The sequence below is a fragment of the Grammomys surdaster genome, unplaced genomic scaffold (assembly GCF_004785775.1).
Source record: "Grammomys surdaster isolate TR1022 unplaced genomic scaffold, NIH_TR_1.0 554, whole genome shotgun sequence".
Taxonomy (NCBI): Eukaryota; Metazoa; Chordata; class Mammalia; order Rodentia; family Muridae; genus Grammomys; species Grammomys surdaster.
The window spans coordinates 1,160,198-1,175,376 of record NW_021604973.1 but is presented as its reverse complement, the minus strand read 5'-3'; the positions used below and the strand labels follow the sequence as shown (position 1 = coordinate 1,175,376).

General features: G+C 47.4%; 1 protein-coding gene across 1 annotated transcript in view; it reads left to right on the top strand.

The window, feature by feature from the left end:
* Window positions 1-15,179, top strand: part of Capn8 (calpain 8) — a 70,495-nt gene that overhangs the window by 36,180 nt on the left and 19,136 nt on the right. The window contains exons 7-13 of the mRNA XM_028781812.1: window positions 598-766; window positions 1,466-1,549; window positions 3,992-4,077; window positions 5,631-5,705; window positions 6,410-6,570; window positions 9,394-9,569; window positions 13,320-13,331. Of these exons, the coding sequence (XP_028637645.1) occupies window positions 598-766; window positions 1,466-1,549; window positions 3,992-4,077; window positions 5,631-5,705; window positions 6,410-6,570; window positions 9,394-9,569; window positions 13,320-13,331 (763 nt within the window). The remainder of the gene's footprint in view (window positions 1-597; window positions 767-1,465; window positions 1,550-3,991; window positions 4,078-5,630; window positions 5,706-6,409; window positions 6,571-9,393; window positions 9,570-13,319; window positions 13,332-15,179) is intronic.

Genomic DNA, 15,179 nt, shown 5'->3' with positions numbered 1-15,179 from the left:
AAGGAGAAGAAGGAGAAGAAGGAGAAGAAGGAGGAGAAGAAGAAGAGGAGTGACTTTTTTTTTTTTGATTGACATTCCAAGTTCAATGGCTTCTTTGGGTTTCTTTGAATTATTCTGCCTTGCAGTCACTCTATTCTAACACTCCAGTAAGTTTCTGGCTGTGTTAAGGCAATCCTTAGCAGAAACCTTCCAGCCTCAAGGGAGGGTTCCCCATTCCTATCTGTGCCTGGACACCCCAGGAACCCAAGTAGTTAGGGCAAATTCTGGAAGGGTTACACTTGGTTTTGAAGTTCAGAGGCCTGGAGGGGCTGTTTAAGGATCTGTTTCTAGGCAAATTCTGGGGTATCTGTCTAAAACAGTGGCCTGTGTGTGTGTGTTCTGAGGTGTCTGTCTAAAAAGAGTAGCCTGTGTGTATTCTGAAGTGTTTGTCTGAAATAGAAGTCTGTGTGTGTTCTGGGCTTCTCCTCATAATTGGCCAGGGTCTTTCCCTGGTCCTCTAGCCTATGTCTTGGCATTGTCCATTTCTGTGGCCCATGGTCCCCTTGTTGGGGTTGCCCATGGCTGTGGATAGTGCAAATTTTCTTTCTTTTTCAACAGGCTTAATGGTTCGTATGAGGCTCTTGCTGGAGGCTCCACAATTGAGGGGTTTGAGGATTTCACCGGTGGCATCTCTGAATTTTATGACTTGAGGAAGCCTCCGGGCAACCTGTACTACATCATCCAGAAGGCCCTCCGCAAAGGCTCTCTGCTGGGCTGCTCCATTGATGTAAGCCCTAACTCTTTGTCTCTTTTCTCTGGTGACATATTGGTTTACAGTGTACAGAAAATGGTGACGCCCAGTGAGTGGGTGGGAACTAGGGTTGGTCACATTTTAAAATTATCTTTGGCTGGTAATGGTTGGAGCTGCTTTAATATGGCCGACTCATCCCGAGAGCACAGCCCAGTCCCTGGATCCTAGGCACTGTCTACTTACCATCTTTCTTCTAAGTCACCTCGGTCTTTGGGGAAACAAACATGGCAGCTGACAATGTTTGGTGAACTTGGAGATCCCTGAGTGAATGTGGAGGGCCCAGCTCTGACAGGAAGGTTGGCTGTATAGAATGCCAATGGGGTCTTAGATATCAGATCTGGAAGCCACTAACCTGAGAACCATTTTGTTATCTGTCTGGTCATGTGTTCTTTTTCTGTGTGGCTGTCATCATGGGTAGGTTTGTTTGCTTGTTTTGAGGCAGCATGACTGTGCTCTCAGTCACGTTGCAGCCTCAGCAGCTGCTCAGTGCCTGACTGGCTTATTAAAGTGGGTTCCCTAGAAATGGGTCCCTCTCCTCATGGGTTGTGGCCACCCCAGCATTGTCCCCACCTGGGGGGGTCCCTGGCTGGTTTCTGTACTGTGAGAAAGAATTGTAGTGCTGACCCCAAAGAGGTCAGGGTCAGCCTTACTGATTGGACTTTCTTCTTGACACAGGTCTCAAGTGCAGCTGAAGCAGAAGCCACCACCAGGCAAAAGCTGGTTAAGGGTCATGCGTACTCTGTGACTGGAGTCGAAGAGGTAGGAAGGGGTTAATATGAATGACAGCCAAAGTCTGGTTCATCTCAAGGAGGCTGCAGGAGGTGACACTGAGAAGTTTGGAGATGCCTTTGAGCTTGCCTGCTGGCCCAGGGCAAGTTTCTCTCTAGATTCAGAGCCCTAGACAGATGTGCAGTTAACTCCTGTCTGTTACAGGAGGCTCTGACTCTTGGCTTCTCCAAGGACAATATCTGAGCCACTCTGGCTTCGAGCTCTCTGGTTTTAATTAAACTCAATTCTTTCATGAGATGTGGTCAGAAAAGTTATAGGGACAATCAGCTAGATTCTACATACATTGCAAATGTCAGCTAGATTATACACACATTCCAAACAAATGTTCGTTTAGGCCAAGCAGCATAAGCCCATAGGCGTTCCTAAAAGAAGTAACAGTTTCTACTGCAGTGCTCAGGATGGTATTTAATAATGAGAATGCACATAGATATTCCTCATTTTCTGGCCTCAGCATTGCCAGGTACTACACATGATTTTTATTTCATATGGTTTATCTATGTCCAAATAGGATTTGAATACCTTGATTTATGGCTAAAAGCATAGATATAAGTGGACCATAAGACAAAGGTAAAGTCCATCAATCTAAATGGTGCCACAACTGAGAAATGAATTTTCTTTAGGTTTTCTAGTAGTCAATGCAGAAAGAGCCACATTCCAGTATACCAGCTTGCTGGTTATTGTCATTGTGACATTTACTACGTATCTCTCTGTTGAGTATGGTATTGTAAAATCAAGTCAGCTCCATAAACGTGAATCGAATATGTATGAGGGAACTTCAGGCTAGCGTTTTATGGAAATTAGGAGGATAAAGACTAACAGACTGGAATCTTTATGAGTGTATGTGAGTCCTAGCATGTGTACAGGGATGCATGGGGACCATACTCGAGTGTTCACTAAATAGTAGGGTGAGGGAGTATCTTAGTTCATTTTCTGTTACTATAACACAATACCTGATTCTGGATGATTTATTTTTTAAAAAAGGCTTTTTCTTTTATTTCATGTATTTGGAGGCTGGGAAGCCCAATGCTGGGTAGCTTCATGCTGCTTCCTTACAGCATCAATTGAAAGGATAAGTGGATGCAGAAAACATAAACAATGCTGGCTAGATATGCTTTTTATCACTCTTAGCGACTAGTCCAGTCCTGAGAGAAGGAGACCTCATGCCAGAAGAATGAACTCAGGCTCTTAGGACAGACATTAATTCCATTGCATGTTCTAATCTCTTGAAAGTTCCACCTGCAAATCTCAAGACAGCAGTGATAAAAATTTACCACAGCTGTCTGAAGGCATTTATACAGTTAGACTATGGGGCTCCTCTGCTGGGCTTCTGCCCTTGCTGTGGAGAGGTGTGAGCAAGCATCTGCTCACCTGAATAAGGCACTGGTAACAGAGAAACAGGCCCACCCAGATCTACCAGATCTACCAGATCTACCCAGATCACCTCAGTGAACCAGTGGTTATATTGGGGTTATGTATGGGCTTGTATGACTCAAGCACAACTGCATCACCAGAAAGCCACCATGGCTGGCGGGGCACATGGGCATCCCTGGAGCTGCTTGCTTGATCTGGAGTCAGCATTCATTGAAGAACCTCTGCTTGCCCTGCAACTGTTCACTACTTTTATAACCTGAGGGAGGGGCTTTGAGAATCTTGTCACTTTCAGGAACTTCCTGGGCCTCCACGTTTCCTTAACTCCTCAAGTCTTACGAGTTTTCTGCAGGAGGTGATAGTTATACAGCTAAGTGATTTTGAATTACTGGCCTTCTCCAAGACTCATACTTTTACATCAAGCTGTGAAGTTTAAATGCAGTGATTGTGTATTTGAAATGCTTAGCACTGCACCTAACCCAGTAGTAAGCAATAGATAAAAGTTGGGCTAGGTGATGGTGGAGGTGGCGGCGGCAGATGCTTTTAATCCCAGCACTTGGGAGGCAGAGACAGGCAGATTTCTATGAGTTCAAGGCCAGCTTGTCTACAGGGCGAGTTCTAGGACAACTAAGGCTACATAGAGAAACCCTATCTTGAAAAACCATTCTCCCTCTCCCTCTCCCTCTCCCTCTCCCTCTCCCTCTGTCTCTCCCTCTGTCTCTGTCTCTATCTCTATCTTCCATGCTTTTGGCTTTGTTTATGGGATATTTGATACCCAGAATGAGGTCCAACTTAAGTCAACTATAAAATGTAGACCCACGTTTATGTAGATACATATGTCGATTTGTGGTAAATTCACTCTTTACTTGTTCTAATAATTTGTGAGAAGAAAAGAACACTTGACCAAGGCTTAAACACAAGCATGGGGAGGAAATGAACATGTGGTGTTTCAGTGACATTGGAACACTGACTGTCCTGGGTGGAGACACACACTGCAGGCAGCAGTCACGAATGATTCGTCTGTGTGGTGTGTGGATCTTGCAGGTGGATTTCCGTGGCCACCCAGAGAAGCTGATCAGGTTGAGGAACCCGTGGGGTGAAGTGGAGTGGTCGGGAGCCTGGAGTGATAAGTATGACCCTCTTCCCCTTTCTCAATGCTCAGCTGGACGAAGGTCCTATACACACTATACACAATGGGACCCGTTGCTCAGTGGGTTCTGCAGGGCTTACCTTCTATAGATTATATAGCCTGCTGTGGAAACAGTTCTAGGATGGGAAAAGCAGAATAGAAACCACTCTGATGATGTTTTTGGTTATGGATTTCTGCTTTGACACTTGAAACTTTGGCAGCTCCATGGGAATTTGCCTAGTGCTGAAGGCTTACTTATTTCCTGCCTACCACACTGGGTGCTACAAGGTTAAATCGATAGCTCGCAAATCTGATGTTCCCACACCACAAAGACTGCTCCATCAGTACCAACAGAAAACTAAGATGTCAGGAGAACATTGATCCTGGGAGCCATGGCCCACTGAGGCAGTAGTGAATGGGACGACATTGCACCATGAGTTCAAGACTGGATGGGTGCTGATCCCTGGCTGGGAAGACAGTCTTTGGGCTGCCTATCCAGGGGAAAGGGGAGTCAGTCAGGGGAGGTGAGGTCCTGGGATGGCTGTTCTCTGGCACCCATGTCCTTCGTGTCCCCTACCAGAGAACTGCCTGGGCTACTGACCTGCTGGCAGTTGGGGAAGTCCACTGAAGGTCTGAGATGACATGTCTAAACTCAGTCAGCATCCAGCGGTGTTGTTTACATTTGAAAACCCCAAAGTCAAGCCAGCTGGTAGATTTAGATTAGATCTAGAGTTCTCCATTGGATCCCTAACCTTTTTTTTTTTTTTTTTTAAATAAGCACACAGTGGGACTCAGTACTGATTGAATGGATGTTTCAATGACTTTATGAAGTCCCAGAATCCAAGTGCTTAGAAGCCAGCTGGAGGGAGAGGCTGGGCCTGGCCTTTTCAGCTGGGGAGGGAAGAATGGGGGGTTGTTTTCTGAGTGTGCTCAGGGAAGAACTTTTGTTTGTTTTTAGGATTGGTACTAACCCTGTTCCTTTATCTAGGTATTGCACATGCATCTCAGGAAAACCCAAAGTTGTGAAGGTCAGGCAGCTGTAGATGACATTTGAATAAAGCATGTGGATATCGCCACAGAAAGGCCACCAACTGGACACTTGAGGAAAATTTCTATAAAACTGGGCCCGATGATCAAAGCTGTAGACTTAGGAGGTGGACAGCGTCTATGGACCCAGAGCTGGCTGGTCCCAGTCTGATAGGAGATTGGCAGGTTATCCATAGATAGAGGAATGCATGCCTTTTGTGTGACAGGATCTCCTTATTCCTACGGTGAGAAGTCCGTGAGTCTTAGTTGGAATGTAAAACTTGCCCAGAGACTGGAAGTTAGACAAAGCCATCACACTTCAGCTGCATGCCTAGGCCATGCAGGAGCCCACATCCTCGGCTTCACCCATTCCCCCAGTGGTACAGCACTTCACACCAGGTCCAGTCTGTCTTCTTCCCTTGATGGGTGCATCCCGTTTGTGGTCCTTTGGGGACATTTAGCTGCAGTAAACAGCTTGTATCTCAGGAATGACCACCTGAGGAATGGCTCGTTCTTCCCCCTCCACAGTGCACCTGAGTGGAACTGCATAGATCCAAGGAAGAAGGAAGAGCTGGACAAGAGAGCAGAAGACGGCGAGTTCTGGTGAGAGGCTGCACCAAGGGCCCTGTGGCCAGTCTGTTCCAAAGTGTACGGGAGGGCCAGTCTCTAGGACTTGCACGAATGTGACGACGTTCCTAACACAGGGGATTTTGTTTTTCTCTTCCCCTTCCTCTGGTATAACTGTATAATTCTGCCTCCATTCTCATGTCTAAAGCATTGGAACGCAGCTCTCTGTGCCAACAACATGGCCTGGCCTGAAGCCTGTTTGTTGTGAGCCTAAACCAATCCCCCTACCCCCAGCCAATCCTAAGGCCTAGCTTATAGTCAAAACAGGATCCTGGGGGGATGCAGGGGGTCCCTTGGAAGATAGAATGTTGTACAGGAAATGTCCACACTGGATATCATGGAGAATTCCTCAGAAATGAGCCTTTGGTGGGCTTAGCTGTGATCCAGCCTAGAGGTGAGGACTGCATTCACATCCCTGCTCCCAGGAGGAGTGGAGGGTTCCTCTGGTTCATGGTTCCAATTTTGTGTGGCTGGGAGATACAGAGGGGAGATTCTCTAGGAATTGAGACACTGACCACAGCAACAAATCTGAATGGTAGCTCTGCTTGTCTGTGTGACTGGGCTGTAGAAAGAAACTCAGGCAGCCCACAGCTGTTAGAGACAGAGTTCTTTCTGGGGCCTTTAATCTCTTCCGATCAGGCCCATTTGTCTCACTCCCTTCTGGTTCCTTTCTTCTTCAGGATGTCCTTTTCTGATTTCTTGAAGCAGTTTTCCCGTCTGGAGATATGCAACCTGTCCCCGGACTCTCTGAGCTGTGAGGAGATACACAAATGGAACCTGGTACTCTTCAAAGGCCGCTGGACACGGGGCTCTACAGCTGGGGGCTGCCAGAACTACCCAGGTGAGGCAGAGGGCCCTCTGGTTTCTCCTGTGGAGGTGTGTGGCTTTTAACGTGGATCTGTGGATAATTAATGCTGGTGGATCTGGGGTCCTGTTTCTCTTCTGGCTTGGAGGCCAGGCAGGCACGGGTGGACAGTGGCTTTGCAGCTGCCTATCTAAGGCCTCACCTCAGCTCCTCTGTGTTTAGATCATTTTTCCTTCGTCCTCTCTGTTCTCCCAGCTTGCTGCTTTTGGGTCACCTCTCCTGGACCATCGCTAAGGCCTCCTGCTCTTTTCTTGGACTTCTGCCTTCCCTCCCTGGTCCAGCTGGCTGACACTACCCCACTGAGCTGTGGGGCAGAGTAGTTAGTGCTGTCAGAAGGCAATCTACTGCTTGTGTGGGCTGCTTTCAGAAGGGCAGCCATTCAGCTTTGTGCTGCCTGAGTTAGAACAGAAGGGTTAAGGCTGTGGGGGTCAGGAATGGACATCCATGGGTTATGTATGGGTCTTATTCCATTCTGTGGGGGTCACCAGGGATCTATCCCTGGTGGGGATGTCCTAGTCAAACCTCTGACTTAACTCTGGTTCCTCATCTTACCAAAGGTGAGAGTGAATGGTCTCCCTGGTTCCTGCAAGATGACTAACATGTACTGTGTAGGCTCCTCCTAGGTCGAGTCCACTGAGGCAGCAGCTGAGGAAACAACTGAGAAACGACCCTACAGCTCTCTGGAGAAAGAAAAGAAAGAAAAACACACATCCCCGCTTGCTATTTCCCACCTTCATGCTTCTTTGGCTTGCTGTTGCTGTGTTGATTTGTGTTGATTGACTTGGTGACTCTGGGCGGGGCAAAGAGTAGCTCCCCTCAGTCAGAGCACTGCTTGTAGAAACGGCAGCATTGTAAAACCCCATGTGGGTACAAACTGGGAGCACAAGGTCCTATCTCCATTCCCATCCATCTCCATCCAGTTGCAAAGACCAGCTGTTGTCAGGCCTGCCCCCATTAGTCAACTTGACGATTGTGAGACCTGAGGGGCGCTCCTTTCCTGGAGCTTCAGTTTCTCAGACTTCAATTCCTCCCTTCCGACTCGGTGGGGCCCAGTGAGCATTGTAACACAGAGCTCACGGGGAGGCGCTTTGTAAACTGCGGTGTTAAACAAACGGCATGTATTATTTTTATGGCCCATTCTCTTCCTATAGTACTGTTAAGGAGTAAACAAAAAAATGTAAGGATTGTGGTAATGCTACATTTGGGAGAAATTAAAATATGCTCACCATTAACAAGCTCTTAGGAAAGACATAGGAAACTTGCATGGATCATTCTGGAAGCTCAGAACCATAGGGGGTTCCCAAGGCATCTGCACACACCAAATCATAATCCCATCTGTGCTGACAGCTAGCTGTCAGGAAGAAATGGATTGTTCTTGCCTCGTGGTAATGAGGTAAGTACAGAAGATTACTGAATTTTCTGTCTCCCCTGGAATCCACAGACACCTGATCTTAAAATCTATGTACACCTGAGCCTTGAGTGAAAAAAGAAATACCTAGAAATGGAGGTTCTGGGAAGGAGGAGCTGAATAAGTACTCTCGCTGTTAGGGGAAAAAAATAAAGAATGTGCGTTGGCCATATGAGACTGCTATGGTGTTTTATAGTGTTGTACCACTGTATAGAGATTGTAAAAACACCCACAATCCCTCCTCATCCTAAAACAAGCAGTCCTCCCCAACTCTCTGTTGCAATTGAACACCAAGCATGGTGAGATGCACCAGGCCTGTCTTCTTCAGTTATACTCTGAATTCAACTCCACCATAGAACTGTTGTGTGTCTATGGCTGATCACTTAGATTTCTCCATGCCTAGCTTGGGTAGATACTAAGTTGAGTGAACTTTTCCAAAAACTGTCTCTGAATAAAGGCATCATGTGTGTGCATGGGGTGTTGGCTTGTACATCTCTGTGTGTGTACACTTGCAGAAGATGTCAGGTGTCTTCCCAGTTCAATCTGCACCCTGTTCTATCACCCTTTGTCCCTTACGCCTTTGAGACAGGGTTTTTCACTGAACCTGGAGCTATCCCAGCAGGGTCAGCAATCCTTGTTTCTATTCCCCAACAACACTGGGTTTACAGTCAGTCATAGCCACAGCATTTGGCATGGTGCTAGGATCTCAACTCAGGTCCTCTTGTTTGCACAGCCAGCCCCCTTAGCCGCTGAGCCATGTCCCTACCTCTAGAAGGCATCTTTTTAGGTATCTATAGGTGGTGAGTCAGGCATACTTAATGACACTGTGTTTTCTCTTACATTATTAAATGGCTTGTTTGGAAGGGCGTGTGTCTCATCAGCAGGCTGCAAGACTGAACACCTTGGGAGGGTTCTTGAGCAAAGGGGCAGAGGGTAGGTCTCAGGGTCTCATGGGTTGAAACCAAAGCAGGAGCTTCTCCTGAGCTTGGTGGAGCACATGATGGCGAGAAGGCTTTCAAACTATCAGGCAGAGGCTTCTTTGGTTCTTCCTCATCCACCAGCTCCTTCCAGGTGGAGTCTTTAGGTAAGAACAGGAAGAAATGAAAGACTTCCAGGAAGGCAAGATATTGCTTCCCGGTACAGTCCAGAGCAGCTCAAGATACTGGCCACTCAGATGGTTCTGGGCTAGTATCCAATCCAGTAGGCTGATTTAGCTGATAAGACAGATGTTCTAAGTGTCTACCTGTGGGATGTGTCAGGGAGGTGGGAGGATGGATTTCCAGTTATGCCAGGCAGTCTGGCCAGTGTTATTCTTTCACTGGGATGATAGAGGTTCTTGCCTCTTTTTTTTTCTCACCCCTGTTGGACCACCATCACTGCACAACTTCCAGCCACTTACTGGACCAATCCCCAGTTTAAAATCCATTTGGATGAAGTGGATGAGGACCAGGAGGAGGGCACCAGTAATCCCTGCTGTACTGTGTTGCTGGGTCTGATGCAGAAGAATCGCAGACGTCAGAAGAGAATTGGCCAGGGCATGCTCAGCATAGGCTATGCTGTCTACCAGGTATCGCTAAGTCAAGTTTCTCTGTCACAGTATACTGATGTCTTTGATGGGGATATTCTGGTCAGTAACTGGAGTACATCTTTCTCATTGTTCAAATTCTTTCAATAAGGTGTTGTCTTTGCTTCCTTATATTTCTGAAACTCTTACTGAGGCTTGAGTTTTATAGTTATTCATCCCTGTGGCTAGAATTTTGTCTGTTAACACTGAGATACACAATTCACTACACAGTGCTGATCAGTGAGAACTCAGTGTAAATGTGCATATTAGACTCTTATCCGAGAAGAGGTGTCTCAGGGCACAGGAGCTCAGAACATGAAGGCGAAAGACATCTGAGCAATAATACACATTCCAGAGTAGGGAAAGATGGCTGGATAAAGAAACCAAATGTATAAAGTTCCTTCTTCCTACCATAGGAAGTCACTAGGAACTCATAGCCACCAGCTTAGGTAAGAGACACACCTAGCCCTTTTGGTCCCAGGGTCTCTGGATTGAGGAACACAGCTGGCTCTTGTCTCAGGCTTCGGACTCTCTTTCAGGATACCAGGCTTTTCCAGTGACTACCCCTCTGTGGACTTTGTCTCCCTGATACGGTAAATCAAGGCTTCAGGTCTTGACATTCCAGCTAAGACCACGCTGTAGTCTATGCCTTAACCCAGGCAAAGACTCCATATAAAGCATCCTATGGGGACTCTTGTTTGTTTGGTATGGTTTTATTATAAATGAATTTCTTGGTTAAAAAAAACAACAACAAAAAAAGCAGTTCTAATTAGAAAACCCAGAGCAGCTGGGAGGCTCAATGTCTTAGTATAAATTAATGCACATAAAATAAGCATTTGTAATATAAAATATTGTAATAAAATTTATAACAAGAAAAAAAATTCAGTTGCCAAGTTCATACCATCAGCCTCCAGTGCCACTGATCCGATTCCTAAGCTTAGGGTTCTGTCCTGACCCGTTCTGTTGTACGTTCGGGGGTCACTTTGTCCTGGCTTGAGCTGTTGTTCTGGTCTGTGGGTCAGGGTCTAGAAAGAGAGAGAGTGGGGATGGAGGGGCAAGAGATGTGAAGACTGGAGACAAGACAGAGGGTATGATCAAGTCTCCCTCTTTAGTGAAAGGAAAAATCTTGGGTATTTATACGCTTTACCACGTGTCTTGTCCTTGTGGACAAGCAGGGGAACACAGCTGAAGGCACTATGTCACGTGCCTTGCAGCGTGGCTACCACATGTGTTTTATAGTTGGGGGCACTAAACAACAAAACAAGATATGTGAGAAAAACAAGATGTTTATCAGAGTGTGCTCAGCTGTTGCGGGCTGTTGAAAACAAGTGTCTTTTCAGGGTATATGGCTCGAGATGGCTGCAAAGATGATAGCCGCTTTCTGTTAGGAGTCGGCTCCCAACAGGGTTTCAGGTGTGGGTGCTCTCACCCTTGCCATGGGTTGGAAAAGAATTGCTCCTTAATTGCAAGAGAAAAGAATTGAAAGTAGCCAAACCCCTTTTCTCTCAGCTCTTCTAGCCCTGTCTAGACATAGATACTGCGACCCCATCCTCAGTGCTCACAGAGATAACAGCTCAGTCCACATCCATCCATCTCATCTTGGATGCACCCCAGTATGGCAGACTTGCCTGAGCACCTACTCTGTGCCATGTGCAGAGTTAGAAGCTCGGACCCTGAGGGACTGCACACCACTCACAGTTCCTGTCCTCAGGGTGCTCACAATCTGGAATGAGAAACCCAATGCACTCAGCTGACAACAGGCAGGAGGCATCCGTGTTGGTGGTTTCCACCACAACAGTCTGGGCTCCTCAGCTTCATGCTGAGGAGACTTTGATCAGGTCTTTAAAAGATTCAAAGGTGGAGAAGAGAGAACATTCTAGCCTAAAGGGATGCCATGTGCTCCCTGATAGCTTAAAACTTAGTGACAGTGCTAGAGACCTGACAGCTGGCTGGAGCGGTTACAGGGTGAGCCACTCAGGGATGGTGGCCAGTGCTTTATCCTTCAGGCCCCTCTCATTGTGCCAGAGCAACAAAGCCATCTTTCTCAATAGCTGCGTGTGGTGTGGCATTTGCATCAATAAGTAATACACACAGCATATCAGTTTCATGTATCAAATTATAGCTGCTTATAAGATACTCCAGGGTATGTGATCTGTTGCCTCACTTCTTGTCACTGGAGGCATATAATTTAGAGCTTAGAATCTATGGGCAGACTGGGTTTTAAATCAAACTAGGAGATGAATGTAGGGAGCAGCCTAGGTGAGGGGAGCAGCTTACATGAGGGGAACATCTGGGGTATAGGGAGTAGCTGGGCTACAGAGAGCAGCTTGGATGTGTGGAGGAGCTTGGCTAGCTAGGAATATCACATTCTCACCCCTGTGTTACTGTTTAAATGGCTGTCACTGCCTGAAACTGGACTCTAGCCTGAAGTTGAAAACCTGTAGCCAGTTGAGAAGCTGCCAGGCAGCCCTGAAGGATAAAGAGCCCTTCTCCCACCACCCAGTCAAGATCTTGCATTTCACAGATGGCTGCTCTCTGTGTGGGCAATGGGTGTTCCTATCTGGCTGGGAGACTCAGGGCCAGGTGGACTCAAAGCTTATTGCCAGAAGCATCTAGGTTGTTGAGGGAAAGCTGGCCAAGGGAATTAGGAAAGTTCCTAGCAGGGTTAGCGAGGCCTCGGTGCAGCTGATTGTGTTTTAAACTTTAAACTAGAGGAGTGCCAGTGTCCCCTGACCACTGCAGTTCTGCTGAGAGGCTGCCAGATAGTTCTCACTTTCCCTCAGAGTGGAAGGCAGTTGCAGAACAGGCCCAAGGCACCAGTGTGCTCTTTTGGTTCAAACAGCCTGTGTAGCAGCAGCAGCAGCAGGAGCAGCAGCAGCAGCAGCAGCAGCAGCAGCAGCAGCAGCAGAAGGTGGACACAGGAGGATTGGGGTCCTCTTTTCTAGCCTGGCACAGGAACACTGGGCATAGCAGGGTTCCCTCTCTGGGTCTGAGAGCTCATCTCCATAGTTGATGTCTTTGGTTTCCCCCAGAGCTGCAGCTGAGCTAGTTAGTGAGAAAGAATTCAGCATCTCACGTAGGCAAAGCAAAGGTCAGAGAGGATGCTTGGATAAGTCAGAGGATGAGGGAGTCAGAGGCTACGGGGATGCTTTGTCTCCGCATCCCTTCCTCTAACGCTAGCACCATCCTCCTGTCTAGCTTTCTGCACTGCTCAATGTCACTAACATAAAGGAAGGGGCTTCTTAGTTCCAATTTAAAAATCCTGGAGGAGCCTACTATAGGGCCAGTTTGGGTTGCTATGGCCAAAGACAGGATCATTTACGACTTCAAGTTGAGTGGAATTTTCTTTCCCGCTAACTTCCTTGATCTGGCAGGCAAGGATAGAAAGTCTCTTGGACTACTTTGAATCCAATTTAAGCTCAAATGTTATTACTTTTGAAACATTTGGGAGATCCTGGTAGATTACACAATTAGTAAACAAAGTCAAAGGTCAAACCCAGCCCCAGGTTTCCAGGACTCAGCAGTCTGCGTACAGCTTCGAATCCACCAATCACTTCCCAGTTCACAAATGCTCGCCACCCTTCATTTCAGCAGGAACTCCCTCCCTGTGTTTGGTCTGTCTGAAAGATGTAGGGGGCGATGCACAAGGCGGGGGGGGGGGGGCTTGAGCTCTCAGGCGACCTGTTCTTGTTTGTTTTTGTTTTTGTTGTTGTTTTTATTTTTATTTTTGTTTTGTTTTTTTTTGCCATGCAGATTCCTAAGGAGGTACGTGAGTATTGCCTGGACAGAGGTGGAATTCATTTGGTAAGAAAGAGCATCCCTGCCTTTGGCTCCTCTCTGCCATGGAAACAGGCTCTCTTGTGAATATTCTCAGGGTCTGGTGAGCCATGAGGTCTGGTAGCCATGAGAGCTGGTGAAAACAAGCTGAAGTCCTGCTAGGCCCTTTGGGAAGAGTGCAAGGGTGATCCTTGCCCCTGTGTGCATGGTGGCTTGGTCTGAATAAGGTGATTACAGCATACTGTGGGATCCTTCTTGTCTGGCCAATAGAAACGATGCCCTGATGTCTAACTAGAAAGGGAAGTGCCAAGTTCACCCTCTCTGCTCTGGCTTGTTCCATGGTCCTCAGTGACTCACAGATAGCTTAGGGAGTCCTATCAATATCGTCTTTACGGTTTGAGATCTCCTCTGACCTTCTGGGTCTTGTTCACCTTGGACCACCCATCTCAGAAGGTAGGAACCTGGAAACATTCCTGTGGGGCATGGCCCCACAAGATGGTACAGACAGCACAAAGCAAGATCCCAACCCAGAGTGTGCTGGCCCAAGATCATCTCAGCTGCAGCCTAGGGACTCTTAAAAGTCTTAGTGTACAGACGACATTCCAGAAAATCATAGCAGCATCTCTGGGTCAGGAAAGTACAGGCATTGCAAGTTTATAAACTTGACTCCCAAGTGAGCCATGGTTGGGCTTTGATCTGGATTAATTGCATTAATTATGCACTGGTGTGTGCCATTAGCAGCCTCCTCTCCTCTCCCAGGTTCTCAGCATGACCAGGAGAGTAGGTAGACCAACAAGGCCCAGTTTCATACTCTTGGGCCCAGGCTGTGTTCCCAGATTGCAGACTACAGGTCTGTCCTGCCCTTGGATCACAGATGCACGCCATTTATCATGGAGGAGACAGCCAGGGTGGGTGGTCTGGTGCATCACTTTAACTACTAGAAAACAATGGAAATCAAACCTGAGTTAAGTATACTTAACCATGATTCCCATCAGATTTGCTCCATCAATATGGGTATGGGGTCCTATGTGTGCATGTAGAACTTTCCCAGGGGCATCAACAGTGCCCTTGGTGTGATCTGCAAGTGTCATGGAGTCTTCTGATAAAGCTTGAACTTATCTCAGAGTCCCCGGAGGGATTGTTAAAGCACTGACCATCTGGCCTCACATCTATAACATCAGGCTCTGGGTCCGGGGTGGCCCTAATGAGTTGCACACGCCCCACTCTGCAGGATTCATCTACTGACCTTACTCTCACACTTTGAGATTCATCCTCAGTTGAACCTGCTTGACGCCCATACTGCCATTGCTGGCTGAGTCACATCAAGGGGTGATGTGAAGGCCAGAGACCCTTGACACCTAACTGGATGGGGTCTCCAGTAGCACAAAAGAAACCAGGCTCTTGCCTCAGTGGCTCCAGGTCCCACTCTGGTCTCCTAAACAAGGATTCTTTGGTTCCACCCTTGGATTCTTCCCAAAACTCCATTTGCCTTTCCTAGCCAAGCCCAGGTTATAGTCAGCTGCCTATCTGCACGGACAGCTCCTTCTTTCTTCGGACTCTTTCCTCCTTCATCTCCATCAGAGATAACAAGAATGCCATTAAGCTTGTTACACTCAGATGTTGGCTGTGGCTCTGCTGGTATGGTCCCAGCACTCTTGTGTCTAGGGTGTAAACATTTTCAGAGGGAATCCCAGCACCGTGGCTGGCCTAGTTGTCACCTGAGAGGATCCCTGAGGAGTCCCAGCCAGGGCAATGACAGAGGGACAGGTGGGCCTTTTTTTCTCCCCTGATCATCAGAACTGAGATCTGGGGAGGGTCTGGTGAGCATGCATGGAC